General features: G+C 33.7%; 2 protein-coding genes across 2 annotated transcripts; one reads left to right on the top strand and one right to left on the bottom strand.

Moving 5' to 3' along the window:
- The first annotated feature begins 12,700 nt into the window (after positions 1–12,700).
- Positions 12,701–14,617, top strand: LOC140758004 (mitochondrial transcription rescue factor 1). The gene is made up of 4 exons (XM_073093942.1): positions 12,701–13,016; positions 13,268–13,410; positions 13,937–14,009; positions 14,346–14,617. Exons 1-4 carry the CDS (start codon positions 12,831–12,833, stop codon positions 14,547–14,549), a joined length of 606 nt encoding a protein of 201 aa, XP_072950043.1. The 5' UTR covers positions 12,701–12,830; the 3' UTR covers positions 14,550–14,617.
- Positions 14,618–14,807: 190 nt separating this feature from the next.
- Positions 14,808–25,813, bottom strand: LOC140758005 (uncharacterized). Its single transcript, XM_073093943.1, has 19 exons — positions 25,652–25,813; positions 25,444–25,579; positions 24,807–24,979; positions 24,285–24,365; positions 23,847–23,981; positions 22,877–23,089; positions 22,355–22,580; positions 21,074–21,209; positions 20,715–20,986; positions 19,993–20,222; positions 19,719–19,825; positions 19,115–19,334; positions 18,636–18,795; positions 18,192–18,301; positions 17,583–17,729; positions 17,167–17,291; positions 16,888–17,017; positions 16,468–16,613; positions 14,808–16,315 (listed from the first exon to the last, which is right to left on the bottom strand). The coding sequence occupies exons 1-19, from the start codon at positions 25,712–25,714 to the stop codon at positions 15,151–15,153; spliced, it is 3,975 nt and encodes a 1,324-aa protein (XP_072950044.1). The 5' UTR covers positions 25,715–25,813; the 3' UTR covers positions 14,808–15,150.
- Positions 25,814–26,260: the final 447 nt, after the last annotated feature.

Below are 26,260 nucleotides of genomic sequence, written 5' to 3'. Positions count from 1 at the left end.
CTTCGAACTCGTACGAGATAAAAATAGCAGGAAATTCAAGGAATAAGCTGCAAACACGGCAATGAATTACGGAGGCTTAAGTCGAAAGTTTATTACATAGTTCTGCGGTAGGTCGAACAAATCGTTACGTTCTCTGAAGTGCTAATCCGAAACATGTGTGACCAAAAAAATCACCGAAGATAAGGGTCAATTTCGAGAACACCGCTTGCAACACATAGCTATAAAAAGAACATCAGATCAACGCACGGATTGACAATGACAAGCGTTTAAGGGCGACGTTTATTTATTTGTACAAGTATTTCCTTTTAGCGACGAGGCAATGTAAGACAAAACAAGGAACTTTTAGATAAGTGGTGTACGTCAGGGCGAGACTCGGAGTGCTATATTATGGTAATAACTTCAGCTCGAAGCGGAAGGTCGGGACAGGCGGCTGAACAGGAAAGATTGAATTAGAAAATGTATTCTGGGTAGGTGTTGTGTAGGACGCGTCAATTGTGGAAGCAGCACTTAAGTTCTGAAGGCAATAACCTAGCCTCAATGGGTAAAAGATTACGAAACTTAAGTCCATTATTGTTCCGTAAAGGTATCTACTCTACATGGCAGGACTTGTACAATGTCGTATTAAACTATTCCGTTGTCGGTCGCTACGTAACATAATATTATTCTGTTACCTGCCAGTTTCATAGTAAATGCCTTGTAAAGATTATGAAAACTTAAACATTTGATTATAACAGTGTTATTTTAAGAGCTCTACATATTAAAACACAGTTATGCAACAATTACTGGCCAGTATCAAGATGAATATTAAAAAGGTTGAATCAATCTTTTTATTTCTATATCGATTTAGGACTGTGCAACAATGACTATGTAAATGATGTGATGACTATGTAAACTCAAAATTTTTCATGCACTGGATGAAATAATATTTTTTAAATCTTGTCCTTTCTATTTTTTACTCATTTTTGAATTAATTACAAATTTTCGTCTGCAAGCCTTTTGCAATAAATCCAAAATTCAATAGCGAAAGATTAAAAAAGCATAAAATCTCACAGTTCAATCCCGGTCCGTACCTAATGGTTCTCGAATCGACACGGGTCCGAAGCATCGACTATCGAATGTGTAATTGAGTCGTCGTGAGTCACCCCGCGGGCGCACATCTGCTGCGTAACGCACGACTTGGAGGGCTCATGGTAAGTAACTGGATTACTTGAGTTTAAAAGTAATTTTTAAAATAATAAATATCGCTCGCTATATAATGACTATGAAAGGAATAGAAAGAGATACATCTATAGTTCATGTAATGCACCTATAACATTTTTCGTGCAAAGGTATTTTTATTTAATAGAAGTGCTATAAAATATGGGTATGTAATTCAATTAATATTGAATGGCTCTTTAAAAGTCACTTAGGATGAAACAGAAATCCTGCCCGAGGTCGATCATAGATGTGTCACTTCGAATATAATTTTGGTTTGTCTTCTTTTCAATAACACCGGTGTACCTAACGCTGTTGTCAAGTGATTTGAAAGACTGGTAAGACAATGGACAAGGATAGCAACGCATTTTTAGTCGACTTAACGTTGAATATGATCGATACGTCGAGATATGTCAGTCCCACATATCTCGACCCCTCCTCCTACGTATAATATCGTAACCCACAAAAGTACCTTTTCGTTTTTATTGCATAAATTGCCCTATTTTAGCGTTTTATTGACACAAGGAACGTTTTAAAGCATATAAAATAAAACACATATACCAAATTTCATAGAGATACCTGAAGAAATAAAGATTTTATTCGCATTTTATCATATTCGAAACTTTGAAACGCTCTCCTGTAAAGTTGTCATTTTACAGTTACGATATTATATGTAGGAGGGGTCGATCTGGCGTTCAGGCTACTTAATAATGGATACAGTCAATAAATTTGCTACTTCAATTGCATAAAAATGTACCAGCTACATACCACACCGCTCCCACACCTATTCCCCGTGGCACACTAGCGCGCTTAGTTCCGGTACTCGGCTGTTTTGTTTTGCCCCCTAAAGCCGCCGGTGTATTATTTAGCGAAAACTAAGGGACTCGTTTAATGGACTCCAAAACGAGGGGTTGGAAAAGATTAGATTTCTTATCGAACCAAAAAATGCTCATGAACGCACGACCATAGTAATTTTTTAAGTACTTACAAATTGTATTGGCAGCGTAAAAAATCAATAAGCCACGGGTTGGTGCCCCAAAATACTTCCTGTTTGAACGCAGCTGGAAACAAATCTTTGTTATTTTTTTGTTATTACCCTATTATTTAATTTATTTATACAACGAATGAATACTCACAACTACTCTTCATCTCAACGAAGTTCTCAGGTAACTTCGTATTTGTAACTCGACTCCAATCCTACATTTGGGCTGAATAAAAATATGGACGTCTTATTCAACTGAAAAAATGCAAGAAGAGTCAAAGTTCATAATACAAATCCATAATCTAAAAAACATAATTGCTTCATAATATTTCCAAAACTTATGTAAATATGCAAAAAGAAAATAAAGACGCTAATTAACAATAACAAAATACAATATCGATAGAAAACAAGTTATTGTAGCAAATTACAACTACCTATCTGCTACTTACCTACTATTTATTTATTTTATTACAACAAAAATTAAAACTATACTTTTTCAACTTAACCACAAAATTAATCCCTAATCCCATTAAAGGTTAGTTTTAACACCCACATGAGCATAAATATCACTAAAACCCAAAAATTACCACGTCCGTTCATGATCCATAATAATTTGTTGCAAGCGGTAAAATTTGCCCACCATGCGGGCGGTATGGGAGGGATAATTACCGGCATTACTGCCCACGTGACTATTGTTCTTACTGGTAATGCAACACGATGGACTCACCGCATATGAGTATCCGTCGATTTATGAGGTAATTAGCTACATGCCTCTTGTGGCTCGCGATGGGTTTACATTACCGCATGGAAAGTTGAGGCTGACTGCATTTATTACGTACGTACGTAACCGTATTATGTATGCGCACTCGTTATTATGTAGGTACTAAGTTACACACTGATGTCTAATAAATTATTTAAATTTGTATAAGTCGTATTTAGCTCTAGTATTACTTAATTTAATCGTTTCAAGGATTCCAAAATTATTATTTGTTAAGCTATTAAATGTTAATAAATGACAATAATGTTTCGATTTCATAAATAAGAATAAATTATGTAACAATAAAATAAAAATCTCGGAGTTTGATAAGTGCTATGATCAATTCCCAAACTTAACAATGGATACTCAAGTCACTTTACTCTGAAAGCGAGTCCCTTATTTGTATAACAAATATTCAGTGTAAAGGCACCTAACAAAACAGTAATTCCGTATCTATTTCAAACAGCCCGAACGATATTAATAGAAAAAATATCGGACCCATCCCCAATAACGACATTGACAAAGGTACAATCCCGGAGGAATAAATTATAGACTGATAAACATCTCCACGCCACCGACCCGCAGATTTTGCCCCCAACGTAACGTGACAAAATTAATGACTTCCATGTATCGGAGCAAAAAATTGAATTAGCGCAACCACTAATCATCTTAACTAACCAAGAAACATTGAGTCAATTTGTGGTTGTATGAGATAATCCTACATAATGAGTCAATTTGTTTTGATAAATGAGAGAAAGATAGGGGTAGGCTTGAAATGTTAACCAGGCTGTGACTGAATAATGGCACTGAGGAGACACCGCTTACAATAATATTTCTTGAAGGAACATCTACTTACCTCAAGACAAACGAGATAATAAAACCGGTGGGCATAGACGCATAAAGTTTTGCACAGGAGTACCTAGAATAAGGAAGGTGAGAACTAAGAAAGAATTTATAACATTTAACCCTCAAGTAGGAATCAGTAGGCTAGATAGGGGTTAAGAACTCGTAAAATATAAACTAAATAGACATTATATGGCCTTAAATTTACTTTATATGGCCTTAAGTAAGTACCTATTTTGAATAAAATTTATCTCCGTTATTGAATCAAAGGTACTGCATCAATGTTTAGAAGAGTCAAAGGACTCATGACCACCTCTTCCTATCCTACTAAACTGTAACATGCCTACAGCCAAATGTAATACATGTCTAATTACACTATAAATATAATTACACTAGCTTTGTTTGGTTGGTTTAAAGGCTGTCAAATACAATACGTATTATAACTATAACCACCTTTTCAGTTGCAAATCATCAGAGTAGATACTGATCATTCCATAAAGGTTTTAGTTTAGTAATTTTATTAAATTTTTAGTTTCGTATTGTACCACATAAGTTAAGCAGGTTTGTTTATTGCAATGGCTACGTTTAACTGGGCAGTAAACTACCATGTGATGATACTTTCCTACTGACCTTTTTCAAGTGTTCCGGTCTGAAGGAAATTACTTACAGACAGTAAAACTGAGGTAAATGAGACTTTCAAGTTTAACTGTAAACCGTGAGTACCTACTCATATAAACGACAGAAAATTACAATGAATATTATATGGACAATATAATATTTTTATATTCCAGTTTTACCAAGGTAAAAAAGTTTAATATTTTATATACTTATCCGTACGTTAGATTCAGATTATTGATAATAGATTCTTATTGCATACAAATCTAGAAAGTAATACAAGAGAACACAAGAGAACACAAAGTAACACAAGTAGAGTGTACACAAGTATTGCAAAGTCTTGAATAAAGTTGGCAAGCCCCGCCCATGCAATAGCAATATTAATTGAACCTTGAACTTGAAAAACAATCTAACAACGTTTTATTGAGTAGATTATTAATTCTTGCAACGATTATTTCTAAACTATTGTAATATTTTTATTGCACCACTATAATATGATACCTAAGCAGGGACCTAAAGTTACAAACATAATAAAACACTGAAGGTGGTATAACCCTTTGTGGTTCGACTCCGGCGGCACCACCGCCACACCTATTTCTACCTAATAACTGCAGTTTTAGGCGCTGCTGTGTTCCGGTTTGAAGGGTGTGGTAAGGGAGAAAGACTTTTCCGAGGCATTCCAGCTTAGTCCTCAGGGGTAGCGGCGCATCTGTGGCCGACCTCGGGTAGGAATATCTAATCCTATCTGGGGTTTATTACAGATGTCCATGGGCGGCAGTAGCCACTTACCATTAGGTGGACTGCATGCTCGTCTGCTACTCTTATATTATATAAAAAAAAAAAAACAGCAATAGTTCACACATAAAAATTCAATTTATGAAAATACAAACAGGGTAACACTAACACGTTTACTAACTCTAACAATTTTACGTTCTAAAGTTAACTGTAACTCTTAATAGATACTTATTTAACAAAAGTATCCGTCAAACAGTTTAGCGGGATGGTCCATAAAGTGGAATATGGGCGCAACATTGACGGCGTCTGAGCAGTAAACCCGCCCACGTTGTAACAAAAGATCCTGACCCTTGCCCTCGGCCCTGCGACACTTCAAGGATATCATAACCATAACAATAAACATTGGAATCCAGCGGCAAAGGTCCACGAACAAGCGTTCAAGTTCAACTATACTGTGTAATGTTGCATTCTTATACCACACGAGAATACAACGAAATTCGTTCGATATTTTCGCAAGAGGGCATTTCTATTTCATAACACATGCAGATGCAAGTTTTTTCAATAATTTAATACAAGTAGGGTGTACACTAATTCTGATTTAATAATATCTGGTAACTAAGTAGATGTCATTTTATAGACTAATGCGATTGAGAAAAAAGTATTTAGGAATACGTACATCGTATAACTAATATTCAGTTCAATGAATCCTTCCCTCAATTTATTTGGAAAAAAGTACCAAGCGTGCAGCATTGATCGTTAAACTTTTGTGTTGAAGCGCGTCTTCTGCTTAATGGCGTACAAACATTCATTTAATTTGTTTAACTTTTTCAAAATATTTGCATTTTCTTCCATATTTCAAAAAGATGAACAAGTTTACAGCTGCATTGCAGTAGTTATGCTCTGGCTGCTCTCCAGTTTCCAGATTGTATAGGAAATTAAACTGGCATCTCATGAAAGCTCCACCAAGACGGGGCAGCGCCCTGTGTGGAAAATAAGTGGTCATACACGGAGAAGCAATTTTAAAAACAATCCCGTTGCCAGTCGTTTACGTTTTACCGTCAAATTAGAATACAAAACGGCCCATAACTTGAAATACAAACGTATAAAATTATTAATATGCTCTCTCGAATGCTTTTTCAGCAAAGCAATCAGATAAAACGGAACATGCGTTGTAATTCCGTGGAGCTCAAAAGGCAACGATAACAACAATTTATTGCTTACATGCGCTTGTCAATTGCAAGCGCGTCTGTCACATCACTCATCCGTATAATGTATCCACTTTGTCTCTGTATGCAATAAGTAAGTACCGAAGTCAAATATCATTACTGGTGCAACTATCTCCATGAGTCGGTTTAACTGGCCCCGGGACGTTTAACTTGTTTAGTTTTATTGGTCTTAAGCCGTTTATCGTATTAAGACAGCCCGTTTGTTACATTATCTCGTTTTCCGTGGGGTGTTTTGATAAGGTGGTCAATTTTAAAGTGCGTTATATTTCCTCTGTAATCAGAATAGGTGGGTCGCTGGATGAAGTGTTCCGCATACAATATATTACGGGTAATTTATTAAGAACCCGACCGGTGTCAACTGCGCAGCTAATTGATAACGGACAGACTGCGAGAGCCAAATGCATATGACACAAAATCAATAAACCGGTGATGGATGGTGCAAAATTTTAATTAAGCTCACATCACCCTGTTAGTATACAAAATGAGCTTATAATGTAACCTCGAGACGAGACGCCACGAACGTCGTCTGACGTCTAATATTACGTTACTCGTATGTCCTAACGAGTGTTAGTTTTATACATAACCACGTATGAAGTAACGTATGTACTATGTCATAGAATATATTGAAAACTGTACACAATACTTCCTTGTATTTTCGAAAAGACATGACATTACCAAAACAATTTGTTTATCTATCAATCTTATCAAAACTGTTTAGGAAACGAACAATCTGCAAAAGAAAAATATTCCAATGCTCTCCTTATGACAATATAATTTGGTCACATTTGATGAGTAACAGCTGTTTTACGGGTACATTGACGTCTGAGCATAAGGGTCAAAGTTCTTAGCACCGAACTAATAAGTACTGAAAACGAAAGCATGGAATGTGACGAATTCCCCTTAGCGCCCTCAAAGCGCCCCCTGCCGGGCGAATGAATAACCATGAAATTACTCGTAAAACTTGCATTAGTGAGGCAGTTAATAAAGCCATGGTCCATGTGGTCCACATAAACCCTCAACACAAAAAAATATTAAGACACCCATCTTCTTCGGGTTGTAAAATGAATCTAAATTGGGATTATTAATTGCTATGTTGGTTTATTATTGTCATTAATTTTTAAGTAAACAACGTTGATGATCGTCGATTTGAAGAGTACAGATGTTTTAAAGCTTAATTATATAATTGTATACATTATAAACCAGCGTGTATTTCTATAAATACTTTTATATTTGACGTAATGTTTTGTGGTTAAGGTATTTCTGTGTGATACCAAAGAGTTATTTTATATAGTTTATCTCTAAGTAATCTACGTATTACCTCTATTTCTTCAGCTGAATTATATGCCTTATAGGTTTCGGATCTGTCCAAAACTTACGGATAATTAAGATTTTGCGCCCTGAATTCTAGCTGATTCTTAATATTACTATCCCGTTTGCCAGGATAAGCTGTGAAGACACTAACAATATTTATGTCATAATCATGATGTGCACATATTTAAATCTGTTATTGCTGCAATCATTATTAATATCCATCCATTGGTATAACTGATCTACTCAATTTGTAAACCCATAACTAAATTAGTACGGGACTGACGGACAAACTACTGCACGATAGCTACGAAACGATCAGTCTTCGCCGAAACCAGCGTAATTGGGGCGTCATTTTTCAAGCCCACGTTTCGGCTTCTTACAAGTTGTCAACCGTTTCCAGTTCAGTGGTTTCACAAAGGAAACTGGACAGCGTGACACGATGAAGTGTCACCTCAATATGATTAACGATACGCTATCTCAAGCGTCAAATGAGAAATCTAATTCCTCGCTCCCGTTAGATCCTATATCGGTTAGCTGCCGGCGAAATCCAGTACGCGGAAGACATTTTGATCTCAACTAGGTAATTGTCTCGTATCTGTCTTGCGTATAACCTGCGGCGGTATTGGATCATTCGGCGGGAAAGTTATCAACATTGTTTAAACTGAAGCCGTCACTGAAGGCGTTGTATTACATTCATCGTCAGAGTCACTTAATATAGGTAATAAAATCTCAGTCTCGATGAATATTTAAAGCAATTCTTTAACCATTTTAACCAACTTCGCAAAACGAAGTTCGCACTTACTTTTTTCATTTTCTTGGGTTTTCCTGACCCTTTTTCGTCAAGAGAGGAAACTTACATAACTTCCATTTGAAACTTGTAGAGTAATATAAACGGAATAAAGTTTTTTATATCACAACTTTAGACAGTGATTCTATAGAAATATTGTAGCAATAAAATAACATTTATCATTAAGAATCACAGAAACGTATCTTCAAAATGTAGAAAGCAAAGGTACCTATTGTATGCGATGCTGAATTGTTCGTTTTTTGCTATCTATTTTTAAAATAACAAAAGAACGTCTACCTCTATCATATTTCGAGCATCAATTGCATCATTCCCATTCATTTTTATACCGGTTTATGACATTTGAAATCTATTTAATTTAATGCAATTTATTGTTCCGTTACCAATGATCCGTATCATGTTCCATTAGTATTCTTAAGTTTGACACAGTCTGTGGTTGTACTAAAGTTTTCGTTCCCACAATGTTTTTAATATATTTAGGGATTTGATTTATAATAGGGCCGAAACCATGTTTATGTTTACATTAACATCGTAACCCGAGTACCGATGTATTCATAACTTCCTTCGTCGACGGGCATGAAGCACATAAACCTGCATTGTTAAACAATGCGATTATAATAAAGAAACTGCCGTGTAAGGAGAGTAGCTAACCCAGAGTCACGCTCAGAATTCTAATACTAAGGAGCCGTAAAAGTACATTTATTTCAGGCGAACCAGAGCATTGTTTTGAAGTTTCTTTTATTTTTATACGAATAAGGAGGTGATTTGAATTCTAACTTAGAATTATAATTCAATGAAGTTTCTGGAGGTGTTGTTTTTGGATTTAGGTTAAAGTGAAGTAGATATAGAAAGGAAATGATATCTATTCTTTTGTACACAACCGTCATTGCTTAAATGACAATGTTATACATAAAAATTGGTATTTAGTTAAAACGTGGAAAAATCTACATACTAACAAAATGCACATTATATTTGCATATTCTTTATTCAAGAGGCAACCAGTTCTAGAGATTATTAAAGATCTTAACTTTTATGCGCATAAATTTTGTAATCAAGTTGTATGATCTTATTCCTTACTACTTATCTGTATTAATACTCGTAAGTCTTATACTTTCTAGTTCTATTTGCAAACAATACTCCTACATTGTTTGCAGTATAATGAACATGCTAATGTAAGAACGGTAGCCTAAAACGCGGCAGCGTAATATCTCTTTGTTATTTAATTAATAGTACCCACTCTACTCCCGCCCACGGCCATCAAACTCGCGGCCATAAACTGTGTCAAATTAAAAAACCCCTTTGAACTTGCCGTGAACATAATCGTATACGAAAATAAAAGGATCGTTTCGAATCCGAGACATGTGTCCACATGTTTAAGAGACAAACCGTGTATAATGTGATAAAGTATAGCCCCATCGCGCTGGATGACGGCCATTTTAATTATTGTCTGTGAAGTCCTACTCAACTTTTATTTTTACTCTATTATAGTCCTGACACTTAAGTGTGACGTGTTTTGGGATTTTTTAGGCGGTTGTTTTGAAATTTTTTAAATAGTAAGGTGTTCGTTTTAGACAACTATTCATATTTTTTACATCTATTTGTATTGTTTTGGTTGTAAACAACTTTTTAATTTTAAAGAACAATTATTTTATTATAGCCAGTTTAAAAAGTGGTGGGTCTACCACTACCTTATAGTTTAACTACGACACCGTTGCCAATTCCGCTTCTAACTTATAATACTTATGACAATGTATACGCTTCTGCCTTAGATACGGCAAAGATATCATTTGAGGCGTTACAACTGAAGAGGCGTGAATGTAATCGACTTCAAGTAAAAGTCCGATACTAATATCAGTTTAACCCGGAGTGATAAAAACATGCACATTCGCATGGAAGTTCATAAAAAAATACCTTTAGAACGAACTATTTAGTGGTTCTGTTAATTTTCCAAAAAGTAAGAAAATACCTATCTACAACTTAGTTAAACCATAGACAACATTACTTCTGTTTTGGTTCTTGTCCACTCATAACCGAAGTCCTGACTATTCCAGACGATAGCTATGACAGAAATAACCGTTTACAATCAGGATCTATCCACTCACATTGCTCAAATAGAAGTGTTTACTTTAGAGCGCCGCTCTGTCGCCAATGGGTACAGCATATAATAACATCTCTGGATGTAAATTTGTTTTATTTTTATTTCATAGAATACAAAGAAAACCTCCCAAACAAAATATTGATGCACAGCAAAATTTGCTTATGTCTGGAGAACCACCATTGTATCCCTCTTTTCAGAATCTCTATTTTAGTTATATACCGAGTGTACATACGTCATACAAACAGGTATGAGTACATCTTGCTCACATTATTATTAGTAACCCCATGAGATACAGCAATGTGAAATAATTCAGTAACAAAAAATTAACTAATTTATCACTCTGACCTTAACATACCGACTAACACTTGACTGAAGTAGGTAGTTAGACTCCCACGGTCTCGGATCTGACACTCAAGTATGCGCCCTGTATTTACTTACAATTTAATGTAATGTAATACGATAATCCCTTGGGGAAGTAAAAAATAATGAATAACTTTACGAGTGAAAGCTACACACGACCAACAAGTGCCAACAACTAATTCTGAGAGCTGTTGCGGTATGCTTTGTTCCTCTTCGGATTTCATTTGCACATAAATTAACGTTTATGCTTTATAATTTTCGCAACACAACATAATGTTTTCATCTAAATTGGATATTAATTAAAAAATCGCACCAATTTACCAGAACATCTAATTATTTAAAAAAATCTAGTTTAAAATTGTACACGGAAAAAAAACATTTAATTTTAGACTTTAAACGAATGGTGTTTAATCTTTATGAAGTAGATATGGGATTGGGAGTGTACCCACTTTTTAATAGTACTTGCCTATATCTTCTCACTATAATAATACAATTTTAACCCTATGTATGTATGGCAGGAAGGCAGTGATAGCTTAGTGGTTATGGTAATTCGGCTTCTCGATCGAGGGGTCGAGGTTTAAATCCCGGGCACGCAACTCTGATTTTTCGAAGTTATGTGCGTATTAGAAATTAATTATCACTTGCTAAAACGGTGAAGGAAAACATCGTGAGGAAACCTGCATTCCTAAGAGATGTATAAAAAAATCTCAAAGGTATGTGAAGTCTACCAATACGCATTTGGCCAGCGCGGTGTACTACGGCCTAATCCTTCTTATTCTGAGAGGAGACCCGTGCCCAGCAGTGGGACAATAATAGGTTGATGATGATGTTGTATGGTTATAGGTACATATTCTAGTCACACGAAAACCTTTCGGCTTGTTAATGACTAGGTACCTACTTATTTTTATCCAACTTTTATGAATGAAAATAATTCGTACATCTGGCTACATCAATAGCAATATTTGTGAGTCTGTGTATATTTGTCCGTCCACATCTATAAATACCAAACTTTGATCTGGCTTATGGTTGATCATAACAATTTACTTATTCGGACCACCCCGCCCATGATATGATAACAAACACCCTTCGTTTGTTTACATTCCAACATTTGGTTCACGTCAAAACTACAATTGAGGTTTTAACATAATAATGTTTGGAACAAGAATGAACCCACTTCATTTTAATCCTGAATAAATAATGCCAGACATTGGTTTGATTTATGGCAAGTATTTTATGGACTCGCACATTTATTTTTATTAATAATATTATGCGTAGACTACGGAACAGAATTTATTATTGTTATGCACAAAATTACATACTAATGATAGAAACAAAATGATTCAGGTTTTATTTTTACTCAACATGATTTGAATTATTATGTTAGCTTTCGATATAGCGCTTCTGTTCGAAATACCAAAGAGAGATATTGAACTATTCTTCCCTAGGACGAAACGACAAAGTACTTTCCTATCTAAGTTAGTATACTCTTTGAAAGTGCGGCACTGACAAAGCTATAGTAGCGACCTCTAATTAAATAAACCGGAACTATGAGAATTGTAAGATTTTATTGTGCGTTGATGCAAAACTTAAAAGTCTTTATAACAGATAACGCTAGGTTTAGTTATTGCCAAATAGTATACATTAAATAATAATTAATTTTATTGCTTTAATACACAATATTTTATTTCAACATCACAGACTACCAAGTTTATTATTTATAATATGTCTTAAATTCTGTTTTAAAACGCAACTTATATTTGTCAACGTCAAACTGAATGTCAAATGTCAACCAAAAGGTCAAAATTGGTAAATGTAACCTAAAAATATATAAACTGGAAATATAATGTTCAATTTCTTAAATAAACGACATTACGTGCAGGGATTAAGATAATTAGGTTAACACAATGTTAAGGATGAACTCGCTGTGGCTACGTTCCGTTCGTCCTTTAATAACTTGTGCGATAACTCAAGAATTTAGTAAGAGAGCTTTGTATTCCTTGTCCATTGCATCTGTAAATTCTACAAATAGACTCACTAAGTCCAATGTCACAAATGTTAATTATACCATAATTCGCCATAAATCTAAAAAGGTATGTTGTTATCATTTAAAACCTTAGAAAAATTTTTTTTTGTTTACTGTTCATGTAATTAAATTACGTGCAGTCTTCTGTATAATGTATAATAATAGGTTTAACTGAGGTAAGTTGGAAGTAGTAGGACAACAGGAATTCTAATCATTTGAGACATTTCACAAAAGATCTTCAACTCTATTTGAATACATATTTAATGTATGACTCCCAATATAGCTTTACCATTTTTTTATAAAAATACCTTTTTACAGAAACATGATGAAGACTCGGACAATGAAGAAGATTTCTTGGGTGACGATACATCACTATCAAAAGACTCTAAAGTCGTAACATTCTCTACAACTTCTTTAAGAACAGATGCAGTATTGAAATCTGCATTGGGGATCGCTAGAAAGTGAGTTTTCTTGTTAATAATCTACCTGTATCTTTATAATCAATATCTGTTGTACTGACATAAGGTTACTTGTACCTATGATGTGTTTTAAGTATTATTTTCTTTAAATAGTTTAAGACTAAATTAAAACACTATATTATTTCTCCTGGTGCCTATGAGACCTGGACCGAAAGGGTGTCTTCCTCCATCATACCACTTGCTGAAGGGCGAAGTTCCATCCTCACCAACTAGATTCGTGTGGGTCCACACCTGTTCAGTTAGCATAACATGGGGCTCTTCAAAATAGGTGCAAAAAGAGCTCCCCTAAAAAGCCAGCAATGCATTGCAACTCTTCTAATGTTGCCAATGTCCATAGGCAGTAGTGACTGCTTTAGCTAGCCTGCCTTATCATCTGGTTTGAATATAAAAAAAAACATCTCCAGTCATAAATTCATGTAAAGTTATAGTCAATCTATGATTTTTAAATTGAACATCCTCTTGCTGTTAATTTTCAATTTACACTTGATCAGTTTTCTTTAACTTTCAGCAAAATCGAAAAACTGTTTTATGAAAGTAAAATTAGAGTGAATGGTAAGAAAATAATGAAGAAAAGTGCAAATGTAAGTATTTTTTCTATATCTTTCAATTGCAGTCACATCCTCTTTGAATTATTTCATCAAATTTATCTTATGATTTACATACTACTTAGTGTAAAGTAGGTTTGTAGTCCAAATACTCCAAATCATGTAAAATTGTATTAAATTTGAATGATGTGATTAACAATGAGGCATTTTATCATAAGCTCTCATTATTAAGAGTACAGACCTGTGAGTTTCTGCAGTTTCTTCCATATTCATCATTATGCCCACTCACTCATTATACTTATTTTTTAAATAACCCACCACAGTAGTGGGACAGTGAGGGTTGATAATAATTACATGTGTTTTGTATTTCAGGTAAGACCAGAGTATGAAATTGATGTAATAAAACATGTTAGCCCACATAACCCAGATCATCTGTATGTGGCCAGAGTTGAAATAATAAATATTGTAGCCAAAGAAGAAAGCATATCTTTTACAGTTAGAAGGTTTAAAAACCTACTTATAGAGAATTATGATAAAGATCCTTACAAATCTGGGGATACAGAAGGTGAACAATAATTAACATTAGTAAATAAATGAAACCATGCTGTAAATAGGTATAAATAAAATAGTTTTAAAAAATAGAAGTTTAATTATTTAACAAAATATCAACAATAAGTTTTCATACTTTCTGTTTGTTTAGTTAGTTTGTTCTTTGTAAATTAATAGTTGAAAAAACGGGGTGAGCTAAATAAAACCGTTAATTAGGAATACCCTTCAAAACATGAAGTATGTTTTGAGACCTCACTTATAAAAAAAGAACTAAAGGACATGATATCATCAGATTAAAAAATCACATTTAATATATAATTATGTACATAACATAATATATTTGATTGAAGCATTTTGTGAATTTCAAGTAGTTTTATGACGAAACCTTTTCATGATGGTTGATTAGTTTTGTACTTAAACAAGTTATATACCTATTGTACATACAGAAGATATAATTATAATATTGATACCTTAATTCGCAAATCGGCCAACTCCACTTTTTGTCAAAATGTTTTTTTTATTTATTTTGATTTCGTTCAACGCCATTTACTATTAAAATAAATTAAAAAAAAACATTTGAACAAAAAGTGGAGTTGGCTGATTTGCGAATTAAGGTATTGATATGTGCTTATATGTCAAAGTCGATTTCACAATCTGAACTTTCGAACATAGATATTTGCGAAGTAGCCGAACTGGAGGGTTTTCGACTATTTGATGTATTTTCTAATTGCTTAGTGATATCATTTAATAGTGTTACTTGATTTTCTTGACTTTCTTGCTTGTCATGTTCTACGCTCTTTCTTTCAACTGCTTGATCTTTCGATTTATCGTCATAAAATTTATTTAAATCAGGATTTCCGATAAATTGAAATTGTTTTAGCTTTTGTACTGTTTTAGATGAGGGGCTTTCTTTAGTGTTCGATGTCTCGTTATTTGATTCGCTTACCTTTTCATTGTTATATTGCTTACTACCTAAAGCTTGTAAGCTTAAATTAGTTTCACTTTCACTGCTTTTATCATTACCATGATCTTCTTTGTCATTTTCAATACCATCTAGTTCCATAAAAGTATCTTCTACTGTACTAATATCAATTTGAACATCCCTTCCATCACCAATATCATTATCTGATATTTCATTGGACATTTGTGCATGATTTTCTCTGGTTCTCCCTATTACTTTTCTTGTCTTACAAGGTGTTTTCTCTTCAAGTAAATTTGTTTCAATTATTACTTCTTTTCTTTTCCTTTTGGTAACATTTCTTCTTTTGTTAATTAATGGAGGTTTCCTTTCATCTTTGTTGAGAGTCGCATGCTTTTTCAAAGTGGCTGCTAATCTGTTATTTACACCTACATTTCCTTGATTATTTGTACTAGTATCAAGATCATTGCTAACTTCATTATTCTTCTGTTTATTGATATCAAAGTAAGAGCTAGTTACCAGAGATGAAGAGAGTGGAATATTATCATCAGTTACATCATCATACTTAGAGAATATATGCCAGCTTCTTTTGTCTATTTCACTTTCTAAAGTTTTATGATCAACTTGTAACAACCGCCCATAATAAAGTAACTCCTCTTGCCATATGCTGTACAAGTTTAGTCTTGTTAAGACTTTCTTTGCAGTACAAAGATACTCATAATCGGGATACTTCGAAAAAGTGGAATGTAACGCATTTACTGTATCATCTAAAGTACAGTCTTGCATTGACAAATCTACTAAAGAAACTGCCATTATTGCATCCATGGGTAATATGCTTGTACGATACATGAGACGGCAGTGAGCTTGGGACAATCTAAAAAGAACAATAAAATCATTTAACAAACCAAGAACAATAAATCATCACTTTTAAGTATTCAATACATTACAAGTTTAAATAAGTGTAAGTAATTCAAATTTAAATAGTCTTGTCATGTAAAACTTATAAAGGGGGAAAAGAGATTATACCTTACGAGGCTATCAAGCATTCTGACAGTAGTACGGGATGGATCTCTATTTTTCGATTTCCTTTGCATCATGTAGTAAGACTGCAGTATAGTATTTGCCGACTTCGTCATTTGACTGCTCCTCGGTCCAACCAAGCTTATATACATCTGAAAAAGTAATTAATTTCAAATACCACTTTCTATCTATTACTTTATTATAGACTAGCTGACCCGGCAAACTTTGTACCGCCTCAAAATCTATTTATCAAATATATTTCATATAGAATTTAGCCTATGTTACTCGTGGATAATGTAGCTTTCGAATGGTGAAAGAATTTTTAAAATCGGTCCAGTAGTTTTTGAGCCTATTCATTACAACCAAACAAACAAACAAAGTTTTCCTCTTTATAATATTAGTGTAGAAGTTGTATTGTGTTTTTACCTGCAACTTTTCAAGGCTCCATTTCTTCTTTGCCTCAACAGTTGTAGAGCCACCAAACAAAATATAGGAAGACACTAGTTTGTCCCAAGCTTTATTTTTGGAGTCCAACAAGATGAAAATCAAGTCAAATCTGAAATTAAAAAAAAAAGTGGTTTGGCAAAAACACAGCCTGTGACGTATTTTCTAAGGTATTTCTGCAAATTAAATTCTAACAAATTAATTTTTAGAATTGCATTTAAATTGCATGCAAATGAAGCTTAAATATAAATAATTATTTACCTACTTAACAAAGGAGTTCCCAAAGACACATTGACACTCAATGGCTCATCGGTCTGATAGTGGCCTTTTGGATTACACGCGGCTACCACGGCACATCGTGTGTTCAGCTTACAAACAATACCAGCCTGAAATAAGAAAAATAAATAATTTATTTAGTATGCGTTATGAATTTCTTTTGTTTTTTTTTTGTGTCAGCCTGTAGGTATAAATTAATGTGCCTCTGTTATACTTATTAATTCTTTTTAAGGAACAGAACTGATGCATATGTGCCTCACAACACACATTAACTATAAAACTTCTATCCCATATATTTATTATATTATATTTATGCAGTTTATGCAATCTATGGAAGATTACATTAACTGCGTAATATACATAATATTAATGCATGAATGTATAGAAATGTAAATGTATACCTTGGCAATAGATATGGTCTGTTGTTCCATAGCTTCGTGTATAGCGGTGCGATCGTGTTCGCGTAAGTGGGATATTTCGTCTATACAACACACTCCCCCATCCGACAGAACTAATGCGCCCGCTTCTAATTGCCATTCGCCTTCTTCCTAGAATATATGGATTTACATTAAATATTGGTGCCCATTAGTTTCAAGGGTTAAGTTTACAGAAAACAAAATAACATTGTATGGTTGATTATAGAGCTTTGTTGCTGTTACAAAATAGATTTATCGTCAACTGCAAAATAATCTTATTACAAAGCTAAATTTCGTATCCTATTTTATTAGCAAAAACATATACTTAACTGACTTTAATATCATTAAAAAGTAAAAAATAACTAAAGTAAAAAAGTAAAAAATTCTCGTATCACAATGTTAGTTACCGTACTCCTCCGAAACGGCTTTACCGATTTTCACCAAATTTTATATGCATATTCAGTAGGTCGGCTACTATCTATTGTTGGGGTATGAATAAGTGATACGAGTTGTTCACCCTTAACATTTTTTATTTATATGGCAACACAACGTTTGCCGGGTTTGCTAGTATAATTATTATGTGTGTCCCTTTACCCTAAGTGCAGCACAGGTGAGACCGGCCTTCGTACTCCCAGCACCAGATGTAAACACTGACCGCGTGGTTAACTCCGCCGCAGCACGAAGCAACTGCGATTTGCCCGTACCTAAAATATATTACAATAAATCACACACTAAAACAAAAAAATAAAAGACAGCTAAGAAATAGTCTCGTAATAAGCACTTTTCATTTATAGAAAATTCAGTGAATTCACTGCACAATGCACGACAAAAAGGGGACGCATAAGGACTGTAGGAATTCAAGACTATACTGTAGGCTCAAATGATTACAGCTTATTGAATATTTGTATATATGGATCTACATATGATCTACATAGCTTCCCAGATAATGTATTTTTTGTACTTAATTCCCTATTCCTAAATAATTTTGTACATATTCCCAGATAATGTATTTTTTGTACTAAATTATATATTTTTTACCTGGATCTCCAACCAAAAGCAAATGGCATTGTCCCCGTACATTTGTTGTGTGCCTGTCATCAGGTGCAACTTTTTTAGTCTCCTCTTTTTCCACAATGTGATTGGACCCAGTTATCACTGTTAGGAGCACTGCTAGTTTCACCAAATGTAGGCCATAGACCTATAAAATTAATTACAATAGATTGACTACCTAATGTTTTATGTTATGCGCTATATGGCATCTTTTATATGGCATATATAGCATATTTATATTCTATATGGCATATTTTATATATTTTTTTCTAAGGTTTTATTTCAAAATGTGTAACTAAAGCTGTACATGCAGGAGATATTATGATGACAAGAGACATCATGAATTAAATCAATTGTATTATGAATCATTTGGAAGTTTTAAATGTTGAAACAACCAATACTTTTGATTACAGTCATATTTATGATGGTCTGTGGGGCATTATTTTAAATCATTTTCACAGTCATACCTGAGGACACACTGAAGCGAGTATCTGGTCTCTCCCCTTCAAAGGACAAGCTTCGTAATTGGACCAATAGTCCTCAAAACAATCCTTGATATCAGGAGCAGCTGCAACCACTTCTGATTTTTGTGAATTGCTCACTTCTACATAGTTTGCTTGCAGCACTAGTTCCACCTCTGACTTCCTGTTATGTGCAGATGGACGCCATCGACGACGCACTGTACCACTAGAATATAACAGAAGCCTTTAACATAGGGCATTACTTAAACTCCTTAGATCAAAAAAGGATTATTAAATAGTATGTTTTTTATATTTATTACATATTAATTGTTATTTCGAAATTATAACTTGCTTGATGATGGAAAACATTGAGTGTAAATCTATGAGCATAAGAGTTCTTAAAAAAAATCTCATGATTGTATCAAGTCTACACTTGGCCAGTGCAGTGTACTATGGCCTAAACCCATGTCCAAGAGTAAAATTTAATGTGTTGATCACAATGGTTCTTGCATTATCTAAGTAGGTAATATTAACTGATCTAAGATAAGTGTTTGCCATCCTTAAATCAGCATATATTAATTATATTGGTATATTCTATAAAGTCAATTACCATATAATAACATCATCTCCAGGTTTACAACAGTCAACCAAGTCATTTTCTAGGATAACCCACATCGAACCAGGAATAGTCCCAATGCTCAGCTTATTAACTTGTTCCTGTAAGGATACATTTTTTTATTATTATAACAAAATAACATTATAACAAAAAATATATTTGTTCTAGGGTAACAAATTAAAGTCATATAATTAAGTATAGTGATTTTCAAATAATTCTCAAATAATTAGATGGTCATTGAATTCTATAAATACTTCTTATTACCTACTTGAATCTTAATTTCCTGATAATCCTTACAATGTTCTCTCGAAACCAAGTTGACTTGACTGAAAGTAGAACACCTACATCTTGTATCAGTATTTCCACATTTAGTTGGAGCCCTCAGAATGTAACGGTGCTCAAACTCTGCTTCTACACAGTTTTCATACTTGCACTTCATGCATATATACTTTCTTTGATATTCGAGCATTTTTGATTGAGTAACTCTCACAACTGTGCCTAGAAATACAAGACGGTAAAACTTTATTATTATGTTATCCAAGAACCCTTCATGTTTGGGAGGCACCACCACACCTTTTCTGCCTTATAACAGCAATGTTATGCACTGCTGTGTTCTGGTCTCATACTAATTTGTTTGTCTATCTGTTGCCGACTTCATATAGGAGTCTAATCTTGTCTAGGGTTGATTATGTATGTCCATAGCTGGCAGTGACCACTTACTGGATGTATAATGTACTAAAAAGTAAAACTAATAAAAGTTTTAATGATAGACATACTGCAGACTCATAATACCATAAAGTTTTATAATAGTATTAAATTCTAGTTTGAAAGATAAAGCAGACATACTAATTGGAGGCATTTACACTGTGACTCTGAAGTATCAATGCATATGCATATACTTGACATAAGAGTTTCGTTCTTGTAGATAATAATTGGTTATATCTTCCTTTACACTGCCATTAGTACTTTATGTATTGGAAGGATGCATACCTGTTACTTTCAAAAAACAGCCCAAATCCACATTCTTAGGAAAAATAGTCCTATGCAACTCTGGACATACTGGTAGGCCAAAAAATCTTGCATATACATTCCTTTTGAGATAGTAATAACTAAGTTTCGATATTAATGATTTGTACTCGGTTCCTTCTAAAATATTTTGCTGAGCTTTTATTATATCTCTGTCACAAGCTGGTAATGTCTCTATTGGACTACACAGAACTTTGTCACCAATGTCAGGATAAGTTTCAAATAGTTTCAAAAAGCTGCAACAAATATTATATAAAAATTAGTAGTAACGAATCTTGAAACCCAAAGTATACTAAGTAAAGAGTATATAAATTAATACTCACTCAATCTTAATACTGTAATATCCCAAGTTATCTGTCTCTGATAAGATATTTAAACAGTCTTCAATGTGGAACTTTATTATGTAGTCTAAAATCATACTTGTTTTTGGGAATACTACGTACAATGCTGCAAGGGCGTCTAGAGATTACACAAAATGAATAAAAATATCCTTTAAATTCAAATTCAATTACAACTTAATCACGTTTGTTTGCATAGTTTGTTAATTTGTTTTAAAGTTTAGATTTAATGAACTTGTTTTCATCTTAATTGTCAAATTTCAAATTTGTCAGAATCACAGATAACTTATATAAATACTATTTTGTTAGAGGTTGTACCAAAGAGTATAGTATACCTGGTTGTACGTCCGATATGTAGTCGGTCCCAGGTGGGTTCTGGTTTCATAATGAGAATGTGAGAAAAATATTGCTTACAGTCTGAATGTGGAATACATTGTAGAGATTATGCATCCACTGCACAAGCTTAAGATATCTACGCCCAGGTTATGTGTGCTTTGATACTATAATATTTAAATATAGTAAAGGTAGTAAAAACCTATGTAGGTTACTATACTCTGCGCAGAACACCTATACTCCTAACGGAACGCCATCACCACACCTATTTCTGCCTAATAACAGCTATATTGTACGTTGCTTTGATGGTCGTCTGTAACATCTATATTATAAAAAAATCGTAAATATATTTATATAATATTTAATCCGCTTACGCAACGGCCCACGATTTTATTTCTTTGTTAAGACACTTTATTGATGCAAAGAAATACCTTCGTTTTCTATTTTCTAAGAATTGATGAATTTATTATAATTTGTTTACATGAAATTCGTGTTAACTTCATGCGTGATTGATTATTAAGTGTAATTATTTTCAATTTTTTAATTTGTATTTTACTGACAGACCTATCGTTATCTATAAACAATATCCTTATCAGATTCTGTCGGCCGACGAACAGTAAAACTGTCGGACAGACTTACTTTGTCATACAAGTCCATATATTTTTTGTAATTTACTCTGTGGGTTCTCAGTAGCGGCATCTGTGTAATGTTAATGTAACATTACATAATGACATTATAAACATTATAATGATCTGTGTAATATTAATGTAACATTACACAGATCATTATACATCAGCGGTTAAAGTAGAACACGCCATCTAGTGGGCCAAGTATTACAATCGTCTGTGATTTCAATATTTTTGATTATTTACATGTTATGTTAAAATAAAAAAAGACATTAATACAAATGTTATTTAATTTATCTAGTAGTACTATATTCGACACATCGAGACGGATCTGTTGGGAAATATTCCTGGCATTTCGTCATGAGTCTCTTGAGAGCTTGTATGTATTTTCTTTGTGTTTCATCATTCATTACGTGAGCTACATTTTTGGAGAAAATTTTCTCGCGACCAGTACGAGCGTGGATACCGACCATAGTTACACCTATAGGCCAAGGAGCATTGCCAATTGCCATCTGCAGATACGCGTCACTAGCCTGTAAAAATATAAACTTATATTAAAAACATTCACCAGTAAATCACAGTATATTATTTAAAAAATCATAATTATAATAACATAAAAAGAAATTTAAATTATTAAACATGGATATTGCATCAATTGCAACTTCAATTACATAAATCAAAATAGCAATATATCAGATTCATATCAGAACCTTACAAATATAGACTCTTTTCTTTGTTAAGTTATAATGATCTGCAGTCATTTATATTTATAGCATTATTTTTACTGTTGGCCCATATTCTACCATCATAGATAAAAAAGATAATATACCATTATATAATTCCTTTCCAACAAATGTTTTGTAATCTCCATTAGGCTGTCACAAATATCTTCAGGTAAGTTTTTCTTCTTAAGTTTTCTCATGAGAGGTTTCAAGTAGACCTGTGTTTGTGTGTATGTGGCTCTAGCCATTTTATGTTTCGCTGCTGTCTTTTCTGCTGCTGTTGCTGAATTCAGTTGTTGGCCCCATAATTTTAATAAGAACTGCATAACGAGGGGAAGTCATTAGTGTTGCCATAGTTTAAAAAAATTTATATATCAGAATATTTTTCAATAAATTTTCAATATTTGGGTCCACCATCACTCCTATTATTACTTTATGATAGCAGAGTTTGGTCCGGTTTAAGTAGTATGTGGTAGCTTACGTTAGTACTTACATACTCGTTATATTCTGATATACTCATTAAGGGTACCAACGCACCTGTCATCAATATTAGCCAATGTCATGTTATTTGCGATTAAAGGGTCTGTAGATAACAGTAAGAGGCTAACAAATATGGTTTTTCCATTGGTAAACGGGTGGATTATATTTCTTGGTTGCTTCAGTATGACTAAAAGTGTATTATTTTCAAAATCACTTTTTTTTATTCTATAATATAGGAGTAGCAGACAAGCGTATGCTTGTCTGCTACTCCTGTGGACTTACTTACTATAGGTGGACTGTATAGTCCACCTGATAGTGAGTGACTACTGCCGCCCATGGACATCTGTAATCAACCTCAGAGAGGATTAGATATTCCTACCTGACGTCAGCCACCCATGCGCCGCTACCCCTGAGGACTAAGCTGGAATGCCTCGAAAAAGTATGTCTCACTTACCACACCCTTCAAACCGGAATACAGCAGTGCCTAACACTGCTGTTATTTGGTAGAAATAGGTATGGCGGTGGTACCGCCGGAGTCGAACCACAAAGGGTTCTACCACTTACTTCAAGTATGAAAATGTATATATTTATATTTACCTGCAGCACTATCATTATAACATTCATGTCATGATTTCTGTCCCCTTGTCCCATCTTCTTGGCCATTTCTTGTATGAACTCATATGTAACGGAATCATCAATGTCATCTTCCTTATTAGATTTTTCACTTTCATTCTATAAATAAAACAATTTATTAGTCATTATTAAGTAAAATAATTATTTACATTGAAAATGAAGAAGTAATAAAAAAAAAGATCGTAGTAGATATTTTTTTCTGAACTTTAGGTTGATACTTTCAAACACAGTAACATATCATATACAGGACAGAATGTTGGTTGGCTGGCTGTCGTCTAAAACTGTTGTTGATTTTAACAGAACAACCATGCAAATACTGATTGCACTTAGTAGCATGGTTTTAAAGGAACTGCAATTTTATCTTACTGCATGTATTGCATATGTATAAAAGAATAAACATACCTGTGTACCCAGAGCCAAAATTTCATTTAGATATGCTTGGTCAACTTTGTCCATAGCCTCTTGAAAATCATTTCGGAAGCCCTGTAAAATGAAATTTTATCATTATGAATGACATTCAACATAAACAAATTATTATTTATTTTTAACTTATTTGAATAAATATACTTTTATTTATTGTATAGGATAGCAGTCGAGCATGCAGTCACCCTGATGTTAAATGGCTACAACCACACACATCTGTAATGAACCTTAGATAAGATTGATTTCCTACCTGAGGTTGGCAACTGATGCGCTGCTTCCTCTAAAGCTCAAGCTGGAATTACTTGAAAAAGTATGTCTCCTTTACCTCACCCTCCAAACCAGAATACAAATGCTTAACGCTGTTATTATAAGGCAAAAATAGCTGTAGCAAAGGGTTCGACTAACTTTGATATATGGATTTAAGATACTGATTTGGATATATGGATTGAAGAGTGTTAATCTCAAACCTCTGAGCTATTACTACATTATTAGTTACCATACCCTGTTGGCTTCAGGCTCTTGAATCTCTATTCTCCGTAACCTCTTAAAGGACTGTGTTTCACTCTCTCCAAACAGTGTTATTGGGTGGCTCCGCTCTCTTAACCTCTTGATGACTTCGGCTCTTGGAAGGGATATACTTTCAGTTTGTTCTGGCTGCTTCTGTTGTTTATTCACTGTAAATTTTATTTTTATATTCATCAAATGCAAAATACAGAGCATCATTTTTCATAGATGATTATTGAATAACTTAAAAAAGAACAGTTTACTAGTATTATTTTGGAATATGAGATATATATGAAAGAAAGCAATCCATGCAAATGTGTGCTTGCCTGGAAAACGAGCATTCACTAGACATCATTTGAAAGCAAGCATCTTGAAAGAATCCAAATCATAGTCTTCAGATAATACACAGGGAGGTGATATAATTCTTAGTTATATGAATGTTCTATGCTGTTAATTATTTCATATGAGTCAGTGGAACTTTAAGTTTACTAAACTTTGTACTTTGGACTCGAGGCTCAAGGCACTACAGTATGAGAAAGTAATAGTAGTGGTGGTGCGATGGTGCCCCATTCGAACCAATATGAGTTCTGTGTGGTTAACACCTTGGTTTAAAATGTTGGCTGTGTAAACTAACCTTTATTATCTGTATCTTGTTGACGTTTCTTTTCTTCTTCCTCCTCTTCTTTCTTTTGTTGTCCACATTTCCTAAAGTATTCCTCTTGTTCTTTAGCTAATAATTCTCCCCTTTTGAAGTACTTTTTAGATGGGTCCTGCAAGAGAACAGACGATGTAGACAAATACACATTAGGTGATACCATTGTTTACAAAACAAATTGACTCACCAAAATATTCTTTTCTTCGAGAAGTTTTCGCTTCCTAGCAATTTCAGCTTTAAGGATGTCCATTATTCGTTTATGTTTTACAAAATGTTGTTTTTACAATGTTTGTCCTCTCCTTCTTCACTTGACAATTGAATTTGACGTATACTTAGTTTAGTTGATAAATTAATGACAATATTTGACATTATTGACATTACTTAGTGACATGACATTTAATATTTTTTAAATCGCTGCAGTGGCAACAGATTATAAAATAAAAACATATATTTTCCGCATTGGATCATTTCCATTCAGCCAAAATTATAAATAATTAATGAGAATAATGGGTAAAATATGTACACAATAAACCAAACGAAGAGAATTTTGTTAAATGTTAAAAATGCTATAGCTATTCCAATCCCTCTGTAACTCTAATTTTTAGTTCGCATACCTCTATACAAAAAAAAAATGCTTTGTTGAAGATATTTTCACAAGAGCCAAGCTGTGCTAAGCAATAAAAATGAAGCAATCTTATCGGTGTATTTGAATACAAATAAAAATATCTTTAACTTAACGACTCAAATCGAAAGTTACCCTTAAAAGTTAATTAATTGCCATATAAATATAATTAAT

The sequence above is a fragment of the Epargyreus clarus genome, unplaced genomic scaffold, assembly GCF_041222505.1.
Source record: "Epargyreus clarus isolate Ecla_fem2 unplaced genomic scaffold, WU_Ecla_fem_2.2 ptg000005l, whole genome shotgun sequence".
NCBI classification, from domain to species: domain Eukaryota; kingdom Metazoa; phylum Arthropoda; class Insecta; order Lepidoptera; family Hesperiidae; genus Epargyreus; species Epargyreus clarus.
The sequence above is the reverse complement of the archived record's forward strand: the minus strand, read 5'-3'. Positions and strand labels throughout refer to the sequence as shown.